The sequence below is a fragment of the Mercurialis annua genome, linkage group LG7, assembly GCF_937616625.2.
Source record: "Mercurialis annua linkage group LG7, ddMerAnnu1.2, whole genome shotgun sequence".
Lineage (NCBI taxonomy): Eukaryota > Viridiplantae > Streptophyta > Magnoliopsida > Malpighiales > Euphorbiaceae > Mercurialis > Mercurialis annua.
Window position 1 is genome coordinate 4,580,751 of NC_065576.1, and position 26,274 is coordinate 4,607,024.

At 32.1% G+C, this 26,274-nt stretch overlaps 4 protein-coding genes across 4 annotated transcripts; 2 read left to right on the plus strand and 2 right to left on the minus strand.

Moving 5' to 3' along the window:
* Nucleotides 1–1,836: 1,836 nt before the first annotated feature.
* On the plus strand, nucleotides 1,837–9,585 carry LOC126656671 (UDP-glycosyltransferase 84B2-like). The gene is made up of 3 exons (XM_050351281.1): nucleotides 1,837–1,863; nucleotides 2,144–2,327; nucleotides 7,998–9,585. The coding sequence occupies exons 1-3, from the start codon at nucleotides 1,837–1,839 to the stop codon at nucleotides 9,533–9,535; spliced, it is 1,749 nt and encodes a 582-aa protein (XP_050207238.1). The 3' UTR covers nucleotides 9,536–9,585.
* A 3,047-nt stretch (nucleotides 9,586–12,632) lies between these two features.
* Nucleotides 12,633–14,036, plus strand: LOC126654698 (UDP-glycosyltransferase 84B1-like). The gene has a single exon (XM_050348643.1). It carries the CDS (start codon nucleotides 12,633–12,635, stop codon nucleotides 14,034–14,036), a length of 1,404 nt encoding a protein of 467 aa, XP_050204600.1.
* Nucleotides 14,037–19,112: 5,076 nt separating this feature from the next.
* Nucleotides 19,113–22,040, minus strand: LOC126656392 (probable receptor-like protein kinase At5g24010). The gene has a single exon (XM_050350959.2). It carries the CDS (start codon nucleotides 21,896–21,898, stop codon nucleotides 19,418–19,420), a length of 2,481 nt encoding a protein of 826 aa, XP_050206916.1. The 5' UTR covers nucleotides 21,899–22,040; the 3' UTR covers nucleotides 19,113–19,417.
* Nucleotides 22,041–22,974: 934 nt separating this feature from the next.
* On the minus strand, nucleotides 22,975–25,762 carry LOC126657434 (probable receptor-like protein kinase At5g24010). The gene has a single exon (XM_050352121.2). It carries the CDS (start codon nucleotides 25,760–25,762, stop codon nucleotides 23,177–23,179), a length of 2,586 nt encoding a protein of 861 aa, XP_050208078.2. The 3' UTR covers nucleotides 22,975–23,176.
* Nucleotides 25,763–26,274: the final 512 nt, after the last annotated feature.

The following is a 26,274-nucleotide window of genomic DNA, read 5'->3' on the forward strand; positions in this document are numbered from 1 at the left end:
AAGTATTTCAACTTGTTTTAATTTTTTTTATAAAATTACGTTCATTTTTTACTTTTATTTTTATAAAATACGTTTTTAATAGATCATTGATAAATTCTTAAAAAGTACATTTCAAAGAAAAATAAAAAAAATATTTATTTATCTTTTTTTATTACATAGATAAATACATATAGATTACGCCCTAGACAATAAAAGTATATAAATTAAATATTATTTTAAATGGTATTAATCGAAATCTACATACGTATTATTAAAAAATCTATTTTTTTTAATTAAACTTGCAACACTAATTGTTAAAGTGCCCGATATATATATATTAAAAAGTTTATTTTTAAAAGACATAAAATAAATATGGGACCCTTTGCAGTTTAGAGTTCTAATTATTAAAATATCTAATTAATCTCTAGAATAATTTTTTTAATATATATCACTAAAAACTTTAATAAAACACATCTAGAAAAACTAATAAATCTTTTAAAAAACATTTAAATATTTTTTTTAAGGACCCATATTTATGTGGGGCCCTTCAAAAGTGGAGGCCCTAGGCATAGCCTTAGTGGCCTATGCCTAAGGCCGGGCCTGCATATGTGTTAGGAACCACATAGTTACTTTTTGGACAAAAAGATGAGAATTTGCGTAGAATTTCAAAAAACCGATTTTTTCTGATTTTCGGGATTAACTAGATTTTCATGGTCTGACATGGTTCTTAACCTTTTTTTAACTTTTGGAGTTTTACAAGAAATCAGACCAGACAATCGACCGGTTCACGGTTAATCTGGTTTAACCGGCCGGTTCACGGTTAATCTGGTTTAACCGGCCGGTTCGATTTTAAAAACATCGATGATACCTAATTACTAATTAGAATAAATAATATCATTATAGATAGTGGCTTAATATTTTAAAAGATTAAGATTATCCCGATGGATAGGTGTAATCCTAGCCTCGCCAACCACAACGACCACGCACCGATCATCCCGTCCCGCCTACCACATTTGTCAGGCTCCGATCATCATTAGCAATTCAGCAGTCTCATTCCTTTGCAATTGTCCCAACCCGCTGGTTATCCATCCCGCCTTCAAAAATGTTAACCCTAGTTTGAATCCTAATCCTCCATGCAATGTTACAGTCATCCTACTACCAGAATTTCTATAGATAATTCGTACGCTGATCATGAATTGAAGGTGGAGAATTCAAGACTGATATAGTTCGAATTTTTTTGAAAAACTTCTACATTTCTAGATTTGGAGAAAGTGTTTGTAAGATATGGAGTTATTGGTAGGGTTTCTTTGGAAACCAAGCTTATTAAATTCGGGTAATTAATCTTTAATTATGTTTATTGTTTCATCTTATTTATGTGTTTATATTTTCATTAGTATGCGTAGCTAATCTTCTAGTTTAAATATGGGATGTTATGGATTTACATTAGTATGATTGACTAAGTAGTGTTGGTTGTTTAGTGATTAATATCGTATTATGATTATTGAGCTTAATGCTAGGGTGTGAGCAGAGCGGGTTTCAAGAGCCGCTTGCCCAAAGCTTATGACTGTTTTTCGATCTAGAAATGGGTTCTAAAAATGGAGTCGCCATCTATTTCAAATAGAAAATGCCTTTTATCCGACTACATAACCTTACTCGCTTATGGGTAAAATTACCGTACATCGGACCAAAGACCGGGTCCGTGGACCTCTCGAAACTCGCGTGCTTGGCTTATCGGTTACCAGTTTTATTTGCCGGACATATTTGCATTAATCTCATCTCAACAATATATGCAGTTCATAGGATATAAAACTGGTAAATAAACAAGTATGAAAGCGTGTAAACAGATTCGACCCGCATATGACTCGATCTGGACTGACATATGAGGTAAGTAGCAGGTACTCCTAGACATTCATCTAACCTTAGAGGTTTCTAGCAAATAACATAAATCTGGCTGGTCTGGATTAATTACATGCACAAAGCCTAAAACCAGATGTCTAAGTTTGATTGATTTTATTTAGGTGATCTTGAATAACCTATACAACCATTACTACTTTTTCGTAATAGTCCTAATTTGTCTAAATGACTAGCTGGAATGGATTTGATTAGCTAAATTAACGTGGTTAGTCGTTTACCTTGTTAATATTGCTTTTTGGCCTGCTTTTAGAAAGCGATAAACATTGCAAATGGCCCACATACAGTTATTATACATATAAGATTAGATATAACTTTTAACCTCGTTGACTTTCAGCGCCTGACACTCGCGCGGGTTTTAACCATTGGTCTGATTGGAATCGGTCAGATCACAAGAGTTGCATCTCGTCGATCTGCTGCTACTGGTTCAAACCACGGTTGATTTCGAATTCTAGTGAACCCGAAATCTGCTCTGAAAATTGTTGGTTTGCTGGTTCTCAGACTCGAGCACCCGATTTATACTTCATGTTATATCGATGGACTTCCGAGTATGTTTTACATTGTGCCCGGCCCGTTATCAGATTTGTTGCTATCAGTATGATTCCATAGATTATTGCCTTTAACTAATATCTCGAAATGGAATATCAAGATGAGTAGTTTTTGCCATTGAATCGAATTAAGGAAGAATCATTTTTTTCTGAAGACATGATGTTGAGAGAACTTGATCAAAAGTGATCAATTAACAAGCACTGAACTAAGACTGAATTAGGATTGAGATTTGAGAATAAGAGGCATGAAATTTCAAAATTGCGGCTCTACTGCAATGTCAACTTGGAGAGTTATGAGCAAAAGTGTGTTTTCTGATGGAGGAGAATTCTCATTATTTACATCAATAATAGAAACTGATTTCAGCCATTAAATTAGCCAAACAATCATATACTACAAAATAGAGTCAGCTAGTATAACCTAATTAGCAAAGATAAAAAATTTGCAAATATGAAAGATATCTTTATAAGACATAAAATCTGATAGTTTTTGAGTTTTGAGCAAAAATATATTTTCTAATGGAGGAGAATTTTTATTATTTATATCAATAGTACAAACTGATTTTCAGTCCTGAAATTAGCCAAATAATAATGTACAAAACTAGCCAATTCAGCTAAGTCTTTTCACATTTCAAATATTTCAAATTGAAAAGAACCATATCGACAAACATAAATTTATATATCGGCTACTACAAAAAAGTCCACTAAAATAAAAACTGATCGACTGAATTTGGAGTCACTCAAAGCAACCCTCAACGGTTCAATAAATCATTCAAATATTTCCTAGCAAAATTGCAGTAAATGAATAAGTGATTTCTAGTTTTCAAAAGTGAGCTAAACAAACAACTTAAACCATCTTCTCCAATTATATCTCAGTGAAATAAAAACGTTGCTAAAGCGAGTCTATTACAAAGCATTAGCCAAGAAAAAAATAATTAAATTCTCCGTATAGCAACCAATCTCCAAATAAAATAAAAAAGTCACTTTATTGGTCGATTAAAACGAGTATATCATCAAATATAGAACCCACAAGAATGTGATCAGGTTGCAAAATATGAGCAAAAAGATCTGCAATCGTTTTAGCCAAATTCGCATCCCCTAATCAAACGTCTTTGCAGAACCCATCCGAGTTGCCATCACCAAATAAAGAGCTTCCACAACCCAACATCTTTGACACAAGCATCAGAATTGAATGGTGTATTATTTTTATTTATTATAATGTTGTCATTGGAATTAAGAAGATAATGACACGTTAAGAGGGTGTTAATCTAATTGAAATGTTTATATGCTTTTTTTGGCTTTTTAGAAAAAAAAACATCTTTAACATTATTTGTTATGTTATTAGTTATTACTATTAATTTTTGAGTGCTTTCATTTCTTATGCTAGTATGATTTTTTACATATTTAAAGATTAATAAAAATCTTAATATCAGAAATGCAATTATAATTCAAAGAAATTGTTTATATCAGGTTAGTAAATTGTACAATTTCTAATTCAATTATAATTTATCTGCCCAATATAAGAATTCATGGATGATAAAGCTTAATATTATTAACGTATATTCTTTTTAATTCCTACAATAGATGGATAAAGAAATATTTTTAAATTTACATCACACAATATCAACAAGATAATATTTTTTTCATGTGGTTCGTTACATGCAGATACAACTATACACGTTTTGATTAGTTAGAATTTAACTTTTTTTTTAATTTTGTCGTATTAATTAAAATATCCATATGTCGAATAATTTGATTGTCTATTTCGAAAATAATAACTACCTCTAAAAAGTTTAAATTTAGCCTTTTTGTCTTATTAAATTATGCGAAAAACATGGATTTCAATCATCTATTTACTCGGATAATGATTATATATAGAAAAAGTTAAATTCATTTTGTATCTTTTATAATTATTTTTATTCAAGTGAATCCGACAAATTAATTTTGTATTTAAAGCGACTAGCGTATATGCTTCAATTATTGTTCCGTATGAGAAGAAAATAAAAAATAATAATTTGATATTAATTATTGAATGTGTGATGATAATTAATTTGCATTGATATTAAGAGAAATACATAGTATTTCAACATATATTCATTTTTTGAGAAGTACATTAACTATTTTATTCTATGGCGACCAGTTCATTGTGATTTTGGGACTTATCGTTTAGTAGATGATAACTTGCCGATTATAGATAAGGATTTGTTTACACATCATAATTGTTTTGAATGGAAAGGAAATAAATATAAGCGCACCCAATCTATATATTATATAATTGAGAGGAGCAACGGAGCACTATCATTGATTCTCACCAAATAGAGCATTCTGGTAGTCTCCAATCTTTTTAAACTACTTATTTTACTTTAGTTAATTTAATTAGTTTTAACCTAAACAAACTTTATCAATCTAGATAAATTTTATCCACAGGATTGACTTATCACTTTTTTAAAGAGTTTTTAAATTACTGAATTTCTTAAATTTTATAATCTATTTAATTTTCTTTCACCCTCTCTACGTATTTCACCTTAAGGAAAAATATAGCTGATATGATCTTTATTGTGCAGTAGAAGTTGGAATTCTCACTACCTCGCATAATATTTTAGTTGTTGCCGTAAGTTTTTATATGTTGTCTCTTTCATTTATATCAATTATTGCGAGTTATTTAGAAGACTACGAAAGACATTTTATATAATTAAAATTAAGATCTTTAACTTTCAGTTAAAAATTATTGTTCTTATTAGCATGCTAATTATATATGTATTGAAGTTGCCCAATCTTATTTCATTGCAATCTTATTATATATTATTTCGTATAAGTAAGGTCCATATTACATTTTCTTTCAACTAAAAGTTATTTCATAGAATTAAGACAATGTTTGGTTCATGAAATAGAATAGGATGGAATACATAAATAATGGAATAGCCATTCAATAATTTTTAAAAGGAGTGTTTATTCCACAAAATCATGAAATAACAACAATTCTTTAGAATACCTATTTCATGAACCAAAACAAAGAATTGTCATTTTATACGGAATAGTTATTCCATTTCGCACCTTTTCAATGAATCAAACATGGCCTAAGGTCTATTTTCTTTTCGGTTGTTTATAATCTTATTTTATCTGCTTTTTATTCTTTTTCTCTATGATTTTATTAATTTAAATTTTAAAGTGATATATAAAAACGTTAATCAAATTCTGAATTGATAAATCTATATTATAATCTTATAGTTTCTATTTAATTTTAAAGTTCCCAAATCTTATTTCATTACAATCTTATTTTTGTTGCAACAAGAAAGACAAAGAACACGGATAAATTTAAACTGTCAATAACAAAAAAAATTATAAACCTAAAAATAATATAGACAAAAGCTTTTATTAATGTTTTTGAATATTTTCATTGTATTTTTGTTTTTCAATTCACTTTTTTTTACATATAGTAGTAATTATTTACTATTTTTTAATATTTTTTGTAGTACTGTTCCAAATCACATCACTAAATAATACTTTTTGTACAGAGAAAATATATTTGCATAACTTTTTTATATAATGTAAATAAAAGATTATATAAATTAGTTACCATTTTTTTCTTAAATTTTCAATTTATATAAACTTCATAATCTATCTACATTCTACAAGTTAAACAATAATGTCATTATCATATGTGTGATTCTCTTAAAATGAAAAGACAAATACAACAAGAAAGAAAGAAAAATTATTGAATCCAGTTTTTCATTAAATAAAAAATACTCATTAAGTTTCTATTTTATAAACAAGTAACTGAAAAGTTAAAGCTAAATGCAAAAAAAAATTAAAAATTATTTTAATTGTACTCCTACAATGTAATTTAGATTATAATCTTATCATATATTGTTTAAATTAACAAGAAAAAAACAAAAAAATTAGTTTAAATATTTTAAAATTATTTGTTCTTATATAATCTAAGTTAGAATTAAACATAGTTCATAAATTATGATAAATTGTTAAGACAATTTAAAATGTCAAAATTAAGTATAAAAAGTTAATTTATATATATATATTAACTTATATACTTACATATTACGTCGAAATTTTCAAATTTCGACAATTTAATTTCGAGGTTTTATTCGAAACTTTTGACTCTACATTTAGAGATGTACATTGATTTATTAATTTTGATATATTTACCTTCTAAATTTCATTTGTTCCGTTCAACACCGATTATTAAAATTTAAATTTCTAATTTTAAATTTTAAATTCCTACAATTACGATCTACTTCCTAGGACACCTATATATTAATTTTACACTTAAATAATACGTAAATAATCGAATTTAATCGAGTATTTGATCGTTTAATTAAAGAAAAATTTAAAAGAAATATTGTATAAGTTAAAGAAATGAAGGATTGAGGCGATCATTAATCATATTTTCTATGATAATGGAGACAAAAATAAGAAGGAATAAAATAAGCTATTGGTTTAAGTTAAGCATCAAATAGCAATGTTTGCCATAATTTGAGAATGCAATCCGCATTCTTGAATTGAGGATTGCCCCTAATTAATAATTAAGGGCAATCCGCAATTCTAGATCGCGGATTGCCACGGACCCATGCACTAAATTGGAATTACTTTTTTCACAGACACAAAAATGGAATTTTATAATTTTCGTAGGCACTAATCCGTCAAAAACCCAATACAAAATGGCTTAACTTGAGAATAAAGCTATTTGATGCTGTTTTTAATATCATATAGATTACACAAAATTATGTTTTCCTAATTAAAAATTATCTAAATAATTTTTATTAGTTACATATAGAAAAATAATTAATATTGTCTATTATAATATTTATATAATTTAAATAAAAAAATTGTAACAACAAAAATTAAATATAAATTATATTATATATATCCCGCACAATTGTGCGGGCGTACGACTAGTGTCTTAATAAACCAACGGCTTGTTTCTCCAATAAATTGATATACATCTTAATTTTTTTAATATGTAAAATTTAACCTAGAATTTTACAAATGCACTGAATAGTGCCAAGAGAATTTTATTCTTTAAGATGCACTAACAAAAAATTCAAATAAAGTATTTTGAGAAATAAGATACAGATTAAAAATGAGGAAAATTTGAAAATAAATAAATAAAATGTCTAATCACTAAAACATGAAATTGTTTTCATCTTATTACACATTTAACCAAAATATAATTTCGTCAATTCTAATTTAAAAAGATAAAATAGTTTTAGTCCAATTTTATTAATTGTTCAATTCAAGAAGTTTTTAGATGATAAACTAAAGAAATTTATATGCATTTTCTAAAATGAGTATATAATGTTTATACTTTTATGAGTTTAATTTTATTTTTTGAGATATTTAACTAGAATTACTGTGATCTTTTAAAAATAATCTAAAATTATGGAAAAGTCAAATAAAATTTAGATTTAATTGCTAAAATTTCAAAATAATTTGGATTTTTATACCTATTATGCCAAAAGAAAATAAGGAAAGTGACTTTAGTTGAGAGTCGTGTCTTATTAAGTCCATTCGTGAATGCTAAACCAAACTGTGCTGTCGATTTAGATTCTATTGCAATACCACAAAACTTTCTGTATAAAGAGCACCAAGAAACTAAGGTCGTCACCATCAACACCACTGAACTAAACAAAAAGCTTGAATTCACTTCAACAATGGCGTATTCCGATCAAGAAGTTCACTTTCTAATGGTGACGGCAGCCATGCAAGGTCACCTAAATCCGATGCTCAAGCTTGCCAAACGCCTCGTTTCAAAGGGTATTCATATCACCATCGCCACCAACGATATCGCCCGCCACCATATGCTCAACTCTAAATTCTCTACTTCAACTGATCCTAACCCTAACCCTAAACCACCTGGAATCAGTCTGGTTTTCTTCTCCGATGGACTCAGCCCGGAATTCGACCGCCACGAAGACCCTGATACGTTTATCAAGTCCATGAGGACTAACGGTAGAAAAAACTTATCAAACCTAATTCAAGATTTAACATTTCAGGGTAAGAAATTTTCTTGCATTATTTTCAATCCTTTTTTCCCATGGGTTGCTGAAATCGGAGCTGAAAATTCTATTCCTTGTGCTACTCTTTGGATTCAAGCGTGTACTGTTTACTCCGTTTACTACCATTTCTTGAAGAATTCCAATTTATTTCCATCTTTGGAAAATGCAAATTCATCTGTAGAATTGCCTGGATTACCGGTATTACAGGTAAAAGATCTTCCTTCGTTCATTTTACCATCAAGTCCTCCTATATTTTATGAAACAATATCACAACTTATTGAGAAATTAGATGAGGTAAAATGGGTTTTATGTAATTCTTTCACTGAATTTGAGAATGAGGTTGTAAAATCCATGGATTCTCTTCATTCTATTTTACCAATTGGTCCATTAGTGTCACCATTTCTTCTAGGAGAAGAAACTAATAATAATACAATAGAAAATGTTGATATGTGGAGTGCTGAAAATTCATGCATGGAGTGGCTTGACACGAACCCTAATTCTTCAGTAATTTACATTTCTTTTGGTAGTATTACTGTTTTGTCCCAAACCCAAGTGGATAATTTAGCCATGGCATTAAAGAACAGTAATAAACCATTTCTTTGGGTGATTAAACCTAACCCTAAATCTAAAAGTTCTGAAAATAAAGGAGGTGAGTTGCCAGTTTCTTTCTTGGAGGACACGAAAGGGAAAGGTTTGGTGGTGACATGGTGTGAGCAAGAGAAGGTTTTAATGCACAAAGCTGTCGGTTGTTTCATGACTCATTGTGGGTGGAACTCGGTGCTGGAGGCGGTGGTGGCCGGAGTTCCGGTAATAGCTTATCCGGGATGGACAGATCAGCCAACTGTGGCTAAACTATTGGTTGATGTTCTGAAGATTGGTGTTAGGGTTAAAACTGAAGATGGGGTTGCTAGTCCGAAAGAGATTGAAAGGTGTATTGTTGAGATCGGTGATGGACTTGAAGCTGAAGAGATGAAGAAAAGGGCGTTTGAGTTGAAGGAGGCGGCTACGAAAGTGGTGGCGGTTGGTGGATCTTCTGATCGGAATATTAATCAGTTTATCAGTGAAGTGACCGGAAAACCGTTTTGAATTAGTGTTGGCAATGGCAAGTACAATAAGTGACATGCAAATTAAGGAAATGACAACTTTGAAATTGCTCACAAAATGATAATATCTATACTTATGGAAATGATCTTTTATTTTCCTTAAATAGTTGCCAATGTATGATTTGTTTCTAATGTGGGAGATGACAAATACATAAACAATTTTAAAATAATATTATTATTTTAAATTATTACAAATGTTATAATTTGTATTTAATTTTTGATGTTTAATATTTTTATCAATTTTAAATTAGTAGGTATTTGTTAAAATAGATTAATATATAAATTAATTTTTTTATTGATATATTGGGATTAATCATTGGGAGACAAAATTGTCTCCCAATGATTGGTGTCAGCCCTTAATCACTCGATTAGGGGTTAATCACCCTTAATCGAGTGATTAAGGGTTTCTGGCTTGAATCCGCAAGTCAGACTTGCGGATTCATGGGTCAATCCGCAAGTCTGACTTGCGGATTCAAGCCAGAAGCACCATTTGGGAATAAGTTTTTTATGGAGGAATTATTTGGGAAAAAACCCATACATAATCCAGTATGAACTTAAGTCGTTTTCTTTTTAATTTATTTTTCTACATTTTTTTCTTTGTAAAAACATAGAATTTTCATTAAACCATATCAGAATATCAAAAAAAGATATTGACATTAGAAATGGATTTCTAATGAGCTAACATAAATATATAAGAGAATCAATAAATATTACCTTCTCCGGTTCATAATATTTGACACATTTGAATTTTTTTATAGTATTAATTGTTATTTTTCAAATTAAATTCCGTATTAATTAATTAAAAAAAATACAATAACACAAAAAATTAGCAAAAATAATATCAACAAGTTGTAAGATAAAGTAAACTTAGTAAAACTATTTATAAATTATTATTTTTTCAAATTTTTGGATAAAAGACAAATACGACAAATATTACGAATTATAAAAGACTAATATATCTATCATTTATTATTATAAAATAGTCCAATTTTATAAATGAATTTTTTTCTTATTTTAAAATTAAGTAAAATATTTTATATTATAAATGTATTAGAAATATATCTAAGATGCGTGAGCTATATTTATTTCTTGAGATATCATATATGTATTTGCGATATATTTTTTATAGGTAAAAATAAAGGTGTAAAAAGTGAGATTTTTGTTTTTCTAGGTAAAAATGAATTTTTTAGGGATTAGAGCATATTTTTGAAATTTAATAATATAACTTTATAATTTTAATTATTTTAAACACCAACTTTTAATTTTCACAACATTAGAATTCGTGGAGTATTTGTGTCTTTATGGATGCCAAAAAAATTAGTAAAATATATCCAAAATTGTAATACATTTGTTAATATAATAATTTCTTGAATAATTGTTTTTACAAAAGTAATTGGTTTAACAATTTATAATGTATTGTCAACAAATAAAAAACATGAAATGTCTAATTGAATAAAAATATATTTGCTCTTTTAATTAATTTTTATAATAAATTGGCCCATAATTGAAAAAAATTTGCAAATTATTTAGAGGTTTCTATCTAAATTTATCAAAATTCGGTATGTTAATAAAATATTTATTATTGTATATATTTTTATGAATTTTTTTTAATATAAACTAATTTATCATAAAATAAATTTAGACACATAATTACATTATATTTTTATTTATTAAACCATTTAGTATTTATTTGTCTTTTTAATACAATTAATTTAAAACGTGAAATTGTTGGACTAAACTGTCAAAATATTTTGTTCATGAAATAATTTCATCATATAGTTGTGTAAATAATAATGCATTTTTGTTTTCCATTATATGTATGAGAAATTCTTTGACTCAGAATGGAGAAATGAGTTGCATAGGGAAAGCTAAATTTTGGGAGAATTGATTCCGAAAATTATTGAGCTTTAGAGTTTTTTTATTTCACTCATTAATCTATTTCTTTTTATTTTGATAATTGAACTTTCAATTTTTTTTTATTTTGGTATTTTCCGGCAAAAATGCTTAGGTGCCAGTCGAAATTAATTTTTTTTACCTAAAAATTTGCCATATATGCATAATTTGACTTAAAAATTCATTTTCAAATGGCATTATGTATATGTGATAAATTTTCAAAGTAAAACTAGTAAAATCCGGTTGTCATATGTGAATTTTCGGTTGCTACTTGATGGATACCGAATCTTATTGTAAGTATAATGGAGCCGAGTTGCAGGAAATCCACTCTCAGGTGATACCAGACTCCCCTGAAGATCCGAAGATATGAAGGAGACGCCGAATCTCTTAAGATTCGGTGACATAAAGACCGAATCCCACATGATCCGCCGAAAGCGCGTCGGGTCCGAGATTCGGGTAATCGACTAAGTATGGAAATATTGTCCTATTTGGACACAAACACTACATATGGAAGGATAAGCTCTACTTTAGGAAGATAAGACTATTTAGGAAGACGTTCCTAAATAGGACTCTTATCAGATTAAGGTAGATCACGACAAATCAGGAGAATCTCTACGATATTGCCGAATCCCTATAAAGTAGGGTTCACCTGCCTAATACAACTCTACTAGGTATATTCGACTATTATAAAAGGAGCACGAGGTATGCCTAGAATCACAATTACATTCATATACTCAAAACGCTGCTCAAAGCTCTAGACTGACTTTAGCATCGGAGAGTTAATCGGACAACCACCGTCCGGTTAGCTTCTACCCTGTTTTGCAGGTCTTACTCACCGGTTCAGAAGGCAGACTCCATTACTACTTAAACATATTTGGCCGGAAATACTAAAATGAAAAAAAATGAAAGTTCAGTGATCGAAAAATAATAATTTAGTGATCAAAATAAAAAAATTGAGAAGTTCAGTGATGCAAAAAAAAGGAATTAAATCTCCTTGTATAGCATAAAAGATGACAGATTTTGTCAATCTCATTAGGTCCATATGTGATATATATTACCTTGAATACCAAATCCATTTCTGATTCTGCATTAATTAAAATTACACCATGAAATCTTCATAAAGGTAACATTAGTTAATCATTTTCATATATCTAAAACTCTCTACAGCTTAGACAAGATAATTCAAAATGGTAGCTGAAGAAAACATACACTTTCTATTAGTTACAGTAGCAATGCAAGGCCACCTGAATCCCACATTCAGGCTCGCCAAACGCCTCGTCTCGAAGGGTATTCATGTCACCCTCGCGACCAACGATACATCCCTCCACCATATCACCGAAAATATTACCCCTAAACCGCCCGGAATCACCCTCACTTTCTTCTCGGACGGCCTTAGCCCTGAATTTAATCGCGTCGATGATTTTGAGTTGTATATCAAGTCGATGAGGACAATCGGATCCAAAAACCTGTCAAACCTAATTTCCAAATTAACAACTCCGGACCGGAGTTTTCGTTGCATTATATTCGGTCCGTTTACACCATGGGTGGCGGATATTGCTGCCGAAAAGAAAATTCCTTGTGCGATGCTTTGGATTCAATCGTCGACTACTTATTCAGTTTTCTATAATTTCTTGAAGAATCCAAATCTATTTCCTTCGTTTGAAAATCCTGAAGAATATGTAAACTTGCCAGGATTACAGTTTTTACAGGTAAAAGATCTACCTCCATACATTTTACCATCTTGCCCTCCTGTATTTTTTGAATTACTGTCAGATATTGTTCACGCCATAGATAAGGTAAAATGGGTTTTAGGTCATTCATTTACTGAACTTGAAGAAGAAGTAGTAAACTCCATGGATTTTCTTCATCCTATTTATCCCATCGGTCCATTAGTGTCCCCGTTTCTCTTAAATCAAGACGAAACGACGTCGTTAAACGATATTAATGTTGATTTATGGAAAGCTGAAAATTCTTGTATAGAATGGCTTGACAAAAAACCTAATTCATCTGTTATTTATATATCATTTGGGTCCGTGATTGAGTTCTCTCAGAAACAATTAGAAAATTTATCCATAGGATTAAAGAACAGTAACAGACCATTTCTTTGGGTTATTAAGCCGAAACAGAAAAATTCCGATGAGAAAAAAAAACCTGATGAACTGCCGGACTCTTTCTTGGTGAACACGAAAGCTAATGGCATGGTGGTGACATGGTGTGATCAAGAAAAGGTGTTAATGCACAAAGCTGTGGGTTGCTTTATAACACATTGCGGGTGGAACTCGGTGCTGGAGGCGATGGTGGCCGGTGTACCGGTGATTGCTTATCCCGGCGGGAGTGATCAAGCGACGGTTGCTAAGTTTTTGGTTGATGTTTTAAAGATTGGTGTTAGACTGAATATTGAAGACGGGGTTGCGAGTTCAGAAGAGGTGGAGAGATGTATTATGCAGATTAGCGATGGACCGGAAGCGGCAGAGATGAAGAAAAGGGTTTTAGGGTTGCAGGAGTTAGCCAAGAAGGTGGTGGCGGAAGGTGGTTCTTCTGATAAAAATATTAAACAGTTTATTAGTGATGTTATTGGCAAGACATTTTAAAGTCTTCTATATGAATGTTGAATTAGAGCAAGGATAATTGTGAAAAATAAAAACTAAATATATTAAGTGCTTTTTGTTTTGAGAATAAACATTATTTCATTAAAAGATAGCCGGTTGATCGAGAAATACTTGCATGGATCTAATTCACGCAAGTCTTTCTCGTGAAATACTTTCATTTATCATGTGACATGTGGCAACAATGTGTATCAACCAATCAATAAATTTTATGTTAATTTTTTATATTTTAATGTGAATTAATTTGATATTTATTAATTGGTTAAAACATTTATTTTTGTCACGTGTCATACAATATTCTTATATGGCGAACTAGGTTCAATTAAGAAATTCTCCGGTTGATCGGCCACTACAAATAGATTAATAACTTGAGGAAATCCACTCAACTTCTTCATGACTAATAGCAGATTTAATCAATTCCTTATTTCATCTTACATGAACACTAATCAAATAAGTAATTTTAGCATCGATCAATACCTAAAGAAGAGCAGCTAAGAATTTTGAAAGTTAATTAATTCCTTAGGAATCCTTATATCATACTATTAAACATGTACGTTCTGTCCATCTCATGTTCTCCACCTTATATCAGCTTCAACCACATCTTTAGCCCATATGATAATTCTCCAAGTATAAAAAGTCATCTTTGGATTATAAGCAAAAGGAAACCTCCATTTTTAAAGGATATATATGCTTATAGAATGGCAAGAAAACGCTCGATTACTTAGAATTTTCCGCCCTTGTTCGGCCCATAAGCTCTTATAAACACTTATATAAGCTCTCTAACTCCATTGTCCCGGAGAAATATATTTTTGCATAAAACTTTCCATGTAGTCTAATGATTTTTTTTGAATCCTGAAACAATCCCCGTACTATCTAATAATTTTTTCAATCTCGCTAGTAAGACATTTAGGAAGTTTAAAACGATTCATATAGTAAGTAGAAATAAATTGGATAACAACTTCAATCAGTGCCTCTTTACCTCCACATTAGAACAAACCATCTTTTCAGGATTGCAGTATTCGTCAAATTCTGTCTCTAAATTACTTCACACTATGTCTTTTCCTCCTTCCCATAGTTGATGGTAATCCCATATATATTAGACAGCCTGAACTTGAAGAATTTGTTGGAGTTCATGCTCCAGTTATGTTCTTGTCCCCTTGTCAAAATATTATGCAGACTTTCAAAGTTTATAACCTTCATTGAAGCTTAAGTCAAATAATATTTTCGACCTTTCTGCATTCTTATGGATTAGCTCTGGAAAACAAGCGTATATCATCTGCAAAGAACAAATGTGAAATTTGGCGGCTACTTTGTTTGTGGTGACGAGAACTCACTCTACTGACCGAAATTCAATATCATTGTCAAACCCAGGAATGTGGACCGCCCGCAAGTCCACATACCTAGTAATTCCGGGTTATAATGGCCAGCGATCCAATTGCAACCACTCCATATTAAAAAAGGGCGTAGCCAGGGTTTGAACCCGCGATCTTTGGTGCCCAGATGGCTGAGACTTAGACCAAGACCAAATCCGTGCGGGCAAGCTGCGGCTACTTTGTTAATCAGACTAAACAACTCCTTAGCGCTAATCAAGAATTGATAGGGAGACAAAGGACCATCTTTCCCTTCACTTTCCTATTAAAAAAAAGAAATTCACATAACCAACTGCTATTGAACCCTAATTTAAGAAAAAGAACATATTAAAATGCTTAAAAATGATTCATATGTTTTTTTTAGAGTTCATGGTGGATCACTGTAATCTCATTATTTAGGCCTCACTTGGTTCAAAAATATATAATTTCCGGAAAGTACACTTTCCGGAAAGTTAATTACTGAAGAAGTTAATGTGGAGGAAGTTAATATTTGCATTACTTGGTTCACTTAATAACTTTCCGGAAAGTTATATTTTATTTTTAATTAATTAAAATTTAAAGACAATATTACATTCAATAACTAAATTGGCTAATTAAATGTAGGAATATAATAGTATTTCAATTAATTTAACTAGAGAAGATGAACATGCCTAGATTTTGTTAGAAAAGTCATTTTCCTAGTCAAAGATAAGTCAACCCCTTAATTTTTCGGGAAATAGATTGGCAAAAGTGAACCAAATGAGAAAAAAATGTTATTTTCCGGAAAGTTATTTTTTTTAATGAACTTACCCCCAACCAAGTGAAGCCTTAGTCATAGTGTAATTTTTGTGAGTTATGATATATTAATGTTTGGTTTAGACAATTAGTTCTCTTCTTTTGAAATCAAAATTCTTAATTTTTTGTAACAAAAATAATGTCAAAAATGATATTTATTCTAACTAAATTGAAATACGCAGCGAACTTAAAACCATTCATAAAATATCTAATTATATATTTGATAATGTAAAAAATAATACTATAGCAAGATAAATAAATAACATAAGAGTTAGAATACCACTACTAATTAAAATAAACTATTTATAATATTATGTCAAAATAATTATTTAGAGTACTAACTAAAATAAATTACTTTAGTTATTATTTAATTATCTAAAATTTTAATTAAGATAAACTACCAGAAAGATTGACAAAACGTTTAGATTCGTATCAACTAATTTTATGTCTGTATATTTACATTCCTTGTCTAGTTGCTAAACCATTGAAAGATTGACAAAACGTTTAGAAATTGTCTCACCCTAGAAAGTGTTTGTCGAGCTTTTGAGTCAAAATTCGCTTTTGAAATGTCTAACTACTTTTCATAAACCTTCTCCGTCCTTTAATTTGCCACCCAAACAATAATTTATGTATAAATGGCCGGTGCCTCATGAATTGGAGATTCCAAATCAAATCTTTCTGCTCCATTCTTTGCGCTACCAATGAAAAAAAAATAACAAACAAATATTTAAAATTCTAAAAAGGAAAGGAAAAAAGTCCTCCATTCTTTTTGGTACAAAAGAATATTAGATGAGAAATTAATTAACATTATTAGATGGCATGGCAGTACTAGTAGTCAAGCAAACAACTAAAAATCTACCACACTCAACAATAATGAGATCTTTTTCTTTAGCTTTAGTGGTGTTCTTGATTTTTCTTCTTTCTTCAAACCCAATTCTTGCAACTGCCACTAGACTTTTTCCTTCACCACCATCATCAACAGGCCGAGAAAACGCTACCCGTGAAGCTGTTTCGGTATCTGTCGATGAAGCTAATTCGATTTCGGAGTCTGCAAATGAAGTTAAAGATCAAGATTCAAAGTCAAGATCAGCTCAAGTTTACACTACGGCTGTTTCTGGACCTAGCAGAAAAGGCTCTGGCCACTAGTTAAATCATTCATTTAAAGATTCTTTTAATTTGATAGATGATGCACATAACAACGGCTTGTGGATGTTTCTCAAAGAATATATAAATAACATCAAATAAAATTTAGGAAATTTTATTGTTTTAAAATGTATGTTTGTTATTATTAACTTTTATGTCTGTATATTTACATTTCTTGCAACTTAGTTCCCATCTTGTTTGATATATATGCATGGCCTATGAAGATTAGAAACTTGTTTGTTCATCTTAACTTCCAACCCTATAAAAATTAATAAATTTTGTAATATAGTAATAAACATAAATTGTTAAAGTTTTAGAAGAGTTTCCGGAAACAGAAAAGAAATTGAAAGTTATAATTTGACAAGTTTCCATGCAGTATAATCCAATATTTAGATTGGGGTTAATTGCAAATTAACACACAAACTTTATCTGAATTGCAATTACAACACTAATTTTATAACTTGGCAAATTGGTATACCAACTTTCAGTTTTTTTGGCAAATTGGTACACTGATCAATAATGCAACAACACGTGCATGTCTATTATAATGTCCACATCTCAAAAATTGGGAACCAGTCCATAATATATGGACTACCTTAAAAAATATATATTATAATGTCCACATGAGTGTTTTTCTACTTCAGCGTACAAATTTCCCATAAAATAAAAGTTGGTGTACCAATTTTCCAAATTTTAAAATTCGTGTTTAGAATAAAGTTCGTGTATTCAACAATACTTTGCCGGTTTTTGATCAATTTCTCACTTTGTTATTCAAATACTTCCCATGAGACCTATTTTTTCTCATGAGATTGTAGATGTAGAGGATATTACTTTTAGTTTCTTTTTTAGAGCTATGTTTTCTCAAGTGTGTTAAATATTACTTTTGGTTGCTTTTTAGAGCTGTGTGCGAAAGCATTTTGAGTATTAGCGTTTTTTTTTTGCTTTTCACTTATTGTGGAATAGCATATAATAAAATTTCCATATCAAGAAAAACTGTATCGACCCAGTCGATTCTGATCGATAGAACCGACGTTATATAAATGAACGATCGAACAGTTTATTTTTATTATCAAACACTGAATTTGTTTGACTCAACTTTTCGATCGGTCGGTTCGGTTTCAGTTTTTTATTTGATTTGGGCTCATTGGCAGTTCAAAACTTTTGATCCAAAATCTAACAATTTTTTTGACAATTTTGGAAAGTTCGGTTTATTTGGTTTTCGATTATTTCGTTTTTATAAATCTCTAACCAAACCATTAATTGAACTCTAAAATTTTCCAAATTGACAACCAAACCAGATCGTTCTCACCAAATAACCGAACCAAAGAACAAATTTCAATCCTATTTTGTTCGGTTTTTCGCTTTGATTTGGTTTTTGCACAACCCAAATCTCAGTAGCTCAATTTGTACTTAAGTCAACGAAATGTAGTGAAGAGTTCATATTCCTTCAAAAGGATATTCATTATTGTTATTTATTAACTAGGTATAGCACTGACACTTAAACGTTTCGGACAGAAAATGAGAACGTTTTGAACACTTGACATTTCAGACGCAAAAACTTTTTTTTACGTAAAAAACTTTAAAATGACACCGTTTTGCCGTGTCTGTGTGTGTCCGTGCTACCTAGTTTATCTTGAATGTGTCCCTCATTGGTTTCTTTTTAAATATCCAATTTTGATCAAGAAAGAACCTTTAGATTCAGAAGCTTTAATTAGTGATCAATTTGATTCCAGAGCAGAAAAACAAACCATTTTCTTCATCAAAGTAAGCATAGTTTAGCACAAAACATAGATTCCTCTCAAGAAAACGATTTTTAATTATATAACAATTATGTTATCACAAGCACCCCTATACAATTTCAGGGTAGTGTAAATCCAAGAGGTTATTTCTAAGAAAGCATACCATTCAGCAGCATTTCAATTTCTGTTGATATAGCTGAGCGAGTTTGTAGGTCTTTCTCTTGTTATTGGGACATATTTTTAATACTTGTTTCACTTTCGCAAGATCCTACATTGTTTCGCCCAATCTCGACTTTTCATATATAAATATAAAATATGAAATATGAATGCATAAATGATATCATCTCGCGTCATCGATTCTCAATTGGGAGAAAACCTCACTTGCCCACATGTTAGAACTATGCTCCGCCAGGATTGGCGTATCGTCTTCTTCGATTGACATACCGATAGACGGAAAACGCTGAATATTAGGCAACGCTAACATGGATGACGCATCACTTGCACTGTCCTCATGGGGTTCTCTCTGTACCGCGGTTTGTTGCAGTTGCAGTGTATACTCCAAATCCCACACTACATCTCCCATTGCTGGCCTATCGGTACCATATTCTTGCAAACAATTTTCTGCTATCTCACCAAATTTTCTTAAAGAATTAGGATTGATCTGTTCCTTTATTGAAGGATCAACAATCTGTTCCAGTGTCCCATTGTTCTTGCAAAACAGTCCCCACTCAGCTAGATTTACTTGCTCTTGTGGAAGTGAGACGTCGATGGCGGGTCTGGCGCATAGAACTTCAAGAAGAACTACGCCGAATGAGTAAACATCTGATTTTTCGGTTAATTGTTGGGTCCTGAAGTAGTCAGGATCAAGATATCCTAAAGTACCTTTAACACATGTGCTGACATGGCTTTGATCGGGAGGACCTATTCTTGAAAGGCCGAAATCGGCAACTTTAGCAACAAGGTATTCATCAAGCAGGATGTTGGTGGATTTAACGTCTCGATGAATAAATCCGCCCGAATTACCTCTATGCAGATAGTGTAGCCCTTTTGCTGCACCAATGCAAATTTCAAGCCTTTGTCTCCAAGAAAATGGAGGTGAAGATGAATTATACAAGTGATCCTTCAATGTACCCTTTTCCATGAATTCATAAACCAGTATCATTTCAGACAGTTCATCACAATATCCGATTAAAGAGACGAGATGTCGGTGGCGAAGCTTGGATAACACCGTTATCTCAGTTTCGAATTCGGGTAGGCCTTGCCCTGATCCTGACTCGCATCTTTTAACAGCAACTTTGGTTCCGTTCCTCAAAGTTCCTCTAAACACATGCCCAAACCCACCCTTACCAACTATCATTTTGGCATCGAAGTTGTTCGTTGCAAGCAGAATCTCAGCGAAGCAAATCCTTAATCCGACGTTCAAGTCAACACGGGAGCTAACGAAAGTTCCCTCAGGAACCCTGTTCCGAGAACTCCCAGCTCTATAAACCGGGACTGGTGGCCAATCCAAACTTTCAACTGTTTTTTGTTTCCTACACCATAAACACAAGCATAATACAGCTGCAAAAACAGAGATTAGAGCTAAACCTCCAAGAATCGAACCAACAATAACCAAGATCGGAATCTTTTTGGCTTCACGAGTCTCCAACACTAACCCCGATTCTCCTACTATCTCCATAATCTCCAGTCCATTCAAAAATGCAGTTTTAAATTTAGAATCTCGACGAGGGCCAATGCTGATATTCATGAGTCCAGAATCATCAGAATCCACAACAAAATCGAAAAAGAATGGAACAGCCAATTGATCAGACATTTGATACGGAACAATTTCACGGCTAAAGTTTCTATAAACATAAAGATTGAATGCTAAATCACCGATCGACTGACTAATAATATCGCAGAAATGAACCCGAACAAAATGTCTAGCATTCTTGCTAACTTCAACACTCCAGGTTATGTTGAAGTTATTAGAAAAAAAAACATGATTGATATTCATTTCCTTGGCAGTCTGATAAACAAGATCCGGCGCGAAATATTCGTTAACGCCTTGCGTGTATTTCGGCTTATCTCCATGAAATTTGCTATTTTTGGCAGTGTCAGACATGTAAAGAAAACTATCATCCGGTACCCAATTTCTCCAAAGAGTATCATTATCTGGTGTAAGTGTAAGGCCACCGACATTAATTCTTTGAATTGTATGCAATGCCTTAGACAGAACTCCATTAAAATTACTACTACTTCCCATAGGACTGATAAGTGGAGCATTATCAGGAATAAAATTAGCAGGAGTTGGAAACAATTCTATAGCATTAACAAAACCAAAAGAAAATTCTTGAGGTAAAAACTGGATTATGAACTTTTCTTCACTAATACCAACAAAAAATTCCTCAATTAACAGAAGATTTGGTTTATTTTTACTGTTCTGTACAGTGAAATTACTCAACAATGAAAACCCTGAAACTGAAACGGCAAAATTAGCTGAGGAATTGAGCTTAAAGAAGTGAAAACGTACCAAATAAGTACTGGAATTAGTAATCTTGAACTCGTAAGAAAATTTCTCTTTGAAAATTCTTGATGTTTGATATAATTGTGGCGTTTCTTTTGAATTGTTGGGTTCTTTAACTGAACTGCTCTGTCCTGTTAAAGTTAAAGAATTATCGGAATTGGAGTCTCCGGTGAAAGTTCGGCGAGTGGAGACTACGTTGGTGTCTGAACCGCAGTTGATGAAGTACTGTGTGGGAAGAGTGTAGGCAGAGGAGGAAAGGTTTAGTGACAAGAAATGAAAGAGAAATAAAAGAAAAGAAACGGGAAATTTTGCCATTGAAAGTTTGAGAATTTCTTGATTTTTGTTTAATTTTTAGATTGAAAATGGGAATTTGAGAAGGTGGAGTATTCGAAAGAGGGAAGACTTGATCGTGGACTTGTAATATCAACCATGCAAAAAGGCAAAATTTTGGTATGGAGCCGGATCGCTTCAGCGCCTTGGAGTCAAATTTGGAGAGCAAATTGTTAATGAGCCTGATGTTGTCGTCATCTTATATGGGACTTCAATAATGTTGGAATAAAGAAGAAAAACAGAAACTAGGGAGCATGGGAAGGAACTCGAATGTAATAATCTCAAATCATACAGACATAAAATTAGATTTATTAAATTAGTAGGATTAAAGGGGAGGTCAAATTACAATAATTCCACTTATTGATGAGCATAGTAGTCTTTCGAAGCAATTTAGTAATTTTTATTTTCTAAAACGATTTAGATGGCATTGTCCTAAAATTCTTGTCCACTTTCAAAAAATAACTAACTTTTACACTCAATTTTTCTTTATTATCCCTATTTAAAATCCACTAATTAATAAATATAAAATAAATTGCAAGTGGGCCCTATATTAAATAGGGGTATAACAAGAAAAGAAAGAAAAAATTTACAAAATCCATAAGTAATAATTGCTTTTCTTATAGTGTGTGATAAAGACAAAGTGGACAACTATATTGGGACGAAGGGAGTAGTATATAAGATATATATTATGTTTGTTTTACTTAATTTTTTGGTTAATATAACATTTATAATTTGTTTTATTTCACAACCTTTTTGCAATATTATATCTTCATGTGTTATTTTATTTTTAAATTATATTTTTAAAAAATTATATTTTAATTTTACTTTCAATTTTTTTTGAACCGCCTATAATCCGGAACCGGAACCGTCCGGTTCCGAACAACATGAAACCGTCATTTAGACGGTACCGGGCAGATTCCATTTTTTCTTGAACCGTGATCCAGCGGTTTTGAACCGGAACCGTCGGATTGTGAACCGTGGCCACCTCTAATTCAGAATTAGAGGGAGATTAATTTCGAGCTGACGGGAAGTCAGAGGTAAACTATAATTAAGTCTGAACAGAAAAGTAGTTTTAATTTTGCCATTGTTTAGGAGATCAGATAAAAAAATACATTATTCTGCAGCCAGGACAAAGGTATCTTTCTAGTTCTTAGGAGAATTCTCAGGATGATAATTATACACAGCAACTGAAAAATGAAAACAAACTTATTATCTTGTATAATACCATTCACATTTATCAGGAAACTGGCCTGAAGAGATTTATTATCTACCGTGATCAATCCTCAGTTGCGAGAATTCCCCACTAGCCATCAACATTGTAGAATCACCACCACCTCCAGGGAATGAATCGTCGTCTTCAACACGAACTTTATTCGATGGCAAGCGATGAACAGCTTCCAATCCCAATTCCAAGGAAGTATTGTTCATACTGTCCCCATCCACCTCCTTATGCATCCAAGTTTGTTGAAGCCGCAATGCAAATTCCAAGTCCCACAGCACATGATTCATCATAGGCCTCTCTATGCTATTTCCCCTCAAGCATTTCTCAGCCGTTGCGCCAAATTTCCGCAATGAATTCGGGAAAATTCTACCGACTAGACAAGGATCGACAATCTTCTCTAGCTCGCCTTTCTTCTGCCAAAGCAATCCCCATTCCGCTAAGTTAACTTCCTCCCTTCTATCCGATGCAATTATCACGGGTCTTGCGCAAAGTATTTCGAGAAGTACTACTCCGAAAGAGTACACATCGGATTTTTCTGTCAGCTGTAGATTCATGAAATATTCCGGGTCAAGATAACCGAAACTTCCTTTTACACCTGTGTTATCTTCAGGATCGACAGGACCCGATTTGGAAAGACCAAAATCGGCAACTTTAGCTACGTAATCTTCGTTCAGAAGGATGTTCGTTGACTTAACATCACGGTGGATGATTCTTCTTGCCAATCCCGTATGTAGATAATCTAGTCCTTTAGCAGAATCAATGCAGATTTTAAGCCTTTGTTCCCAAGAAAGTTCTGATGTTGAAGTATAGTTTTCAGATTTGTCATCTGAAGTGTAGAGATGTTCTCTTAGTGTTCCCTTTTCCATGAATTCATAGATTAATATCATTTCAGATCTTTCGTCGCAATACCCCATCAACGAAACAAGATGACGGTGGCGAATTTGGGATAAGATCATGATCTCAGTTTGAAACTCCAAAATCCCCTGATCGTGCCCTGGTTCACTTCTTTTTACTGCGACTTTAACATCTCCGCGAAGAGTTCCTTTGTACACTTTACCGAATCCGCCCTCACCGAGCAACATTTTCGAGTTAAAGTTTTTTGTGCATCGCTTTATTTCGACGTATGACATCTTTAACGCCAAGTTCAGCTCTTTAGCTAGGAACACATTTTCTTTTTTTTCACTTCCTCCAAAAAGAGGAGCAGAAAATGGCCTTCCTGAAGTTCGATAAGCTGATTTGGCTCTGCGAAATTTCAGAATCAGCAACAAAACTACTACTGCAATCAGAAGAAACAGAACAGCAGCAAGTGAACCGAAAATAGAAACATATCTGTTCATCTTTGTTTTTCTTACCACAGGCAATGTTCTTTCCATTATTTCCATAATCTCCAGACCATTCAAAAACACATTTTTAATTGCGGATTCATTGTTCTGCTGCATACTTACATTCATCAATCCTGAATCATCAGAGTCTACAACAAAATCGAAGTAAAACGGAGATGCATTTTGCCGAGTTATATCATATTGACTAATATTCATGATGAACTTCGCATCAATGTCAAGATTAAACACAAGAGTACCGAGTGGCGAACCAGTAATGTCGCAAAAATGAACGCGAACGAAGTGTGTCGAATTCTTACGGACCTTAAACTCCCATGTTATATTAGAAACACTCGGCAGTTTCAATTCTTTAGCAGTTTTATACACATGATCCGGAGCAATAAATTCCGACGCCTGCCTCCGAAGCAAAGAGCCTTCATAGCGTGGACAATTATTCGCAGTTTCAGGATCGGACAAGAATTCATCATCCGGAATCCAATTTCTCCAGAGACTATCATTCACAGCTGTGACTAAAGGACCTCCAACATTGATCCTGTAAATTTTACGCAAAGCTCGAGTAAGAAGCTCGCTGTAAGTTCCGTTACTTCCTGCCGAAGTAATTCGAGCTGCGTAATCAGGAATGAAGCTTTCTGGTGCAGGAAACACTTCTATAGCATTTACAAAAGCAAAAGATGATTTTCCTGAAGGTATGAAGTCTATTAAGAACTTTCCTGTATTAATTGTGAGCAAAAACTCCTCGATTATGAGCGAATTCTTTTCGGAAACGCTGAAATCGGATAATAATCGGAACCTAGAAGCGTGAACATTGAATAAAGCATCGGAAAAATCAACTCCTGCCGAAGAAAAAACAAAGAAATGGAGTCGGATAATATATGTTCCTTGCTTCTCAATTTGAAACTGATATGAAGACGAGCCTTTTTCGTGAAAAACTCTGGCGGATTGATAGAGTGATGAGCTCGCCGATGAACTGGTGGATTTAACAGCTTTATTTGGACTAACCAAGTAAGGGAGGTCACCCGAAAAGGTCCGATCGGGTCCGAGACTGGCGTTAGAATCTGATCCGCAGTTGATGAAGTACTTGTCAGGCAGAGTGTAAGCTGAAGAGGGAAGTATGAGTGAACAGAGATGAGCATATAAGATAAGATATAAATTGAAAATAATAGTAATGGTAGTGTGAAGCTTTTCCATGGAAGTTTTGAGGATTTCTGTAAAAATAAAAAAGTGAGAAGGTAATGGTATTCTAGCAATGATGGAATCATGGTAATGATAATTGATAAACAATCTCATTCATATTTTTACTTCTTTTTTTCTTTTGATTAATATTTTTACGATTTTAAAGTTTTTGTAACAAAAAGGGTAAAATGCAAAAAATATACTATGAATTATAACGCCAGATTCCATCTTATTTGAATTCTGATTCCTTATCAATAATCATTTATTAGACTTTTAATTGATGATTTGAATTATGAAAGAATAAAATTTGTATTTTGAATTGTAAAAATTTAAATTGTGTTGTTGATATTGGAAAAAATATTTAAGTCTTAAAAGAAGACCAATCATTTTGCACTTTATGTCCATTGTTTTAGTAGTGGATAGCTTTATTTTTATTATTTTTGGAGAAAGCATGAAAGTGATTTCTCCAAAACGGTAGTAGGAAGAGATGTGATGATGAAAAGAAAATAAGTTTGAAAGCAATTGAAGAATTGTGGTGGTTCCCATACTCCACTTCAACGGGCATCTTTTTGCCACATACAGAACGTACCTATGGCCAATCGGGCCAATCTGGTCTTTCACAGTAA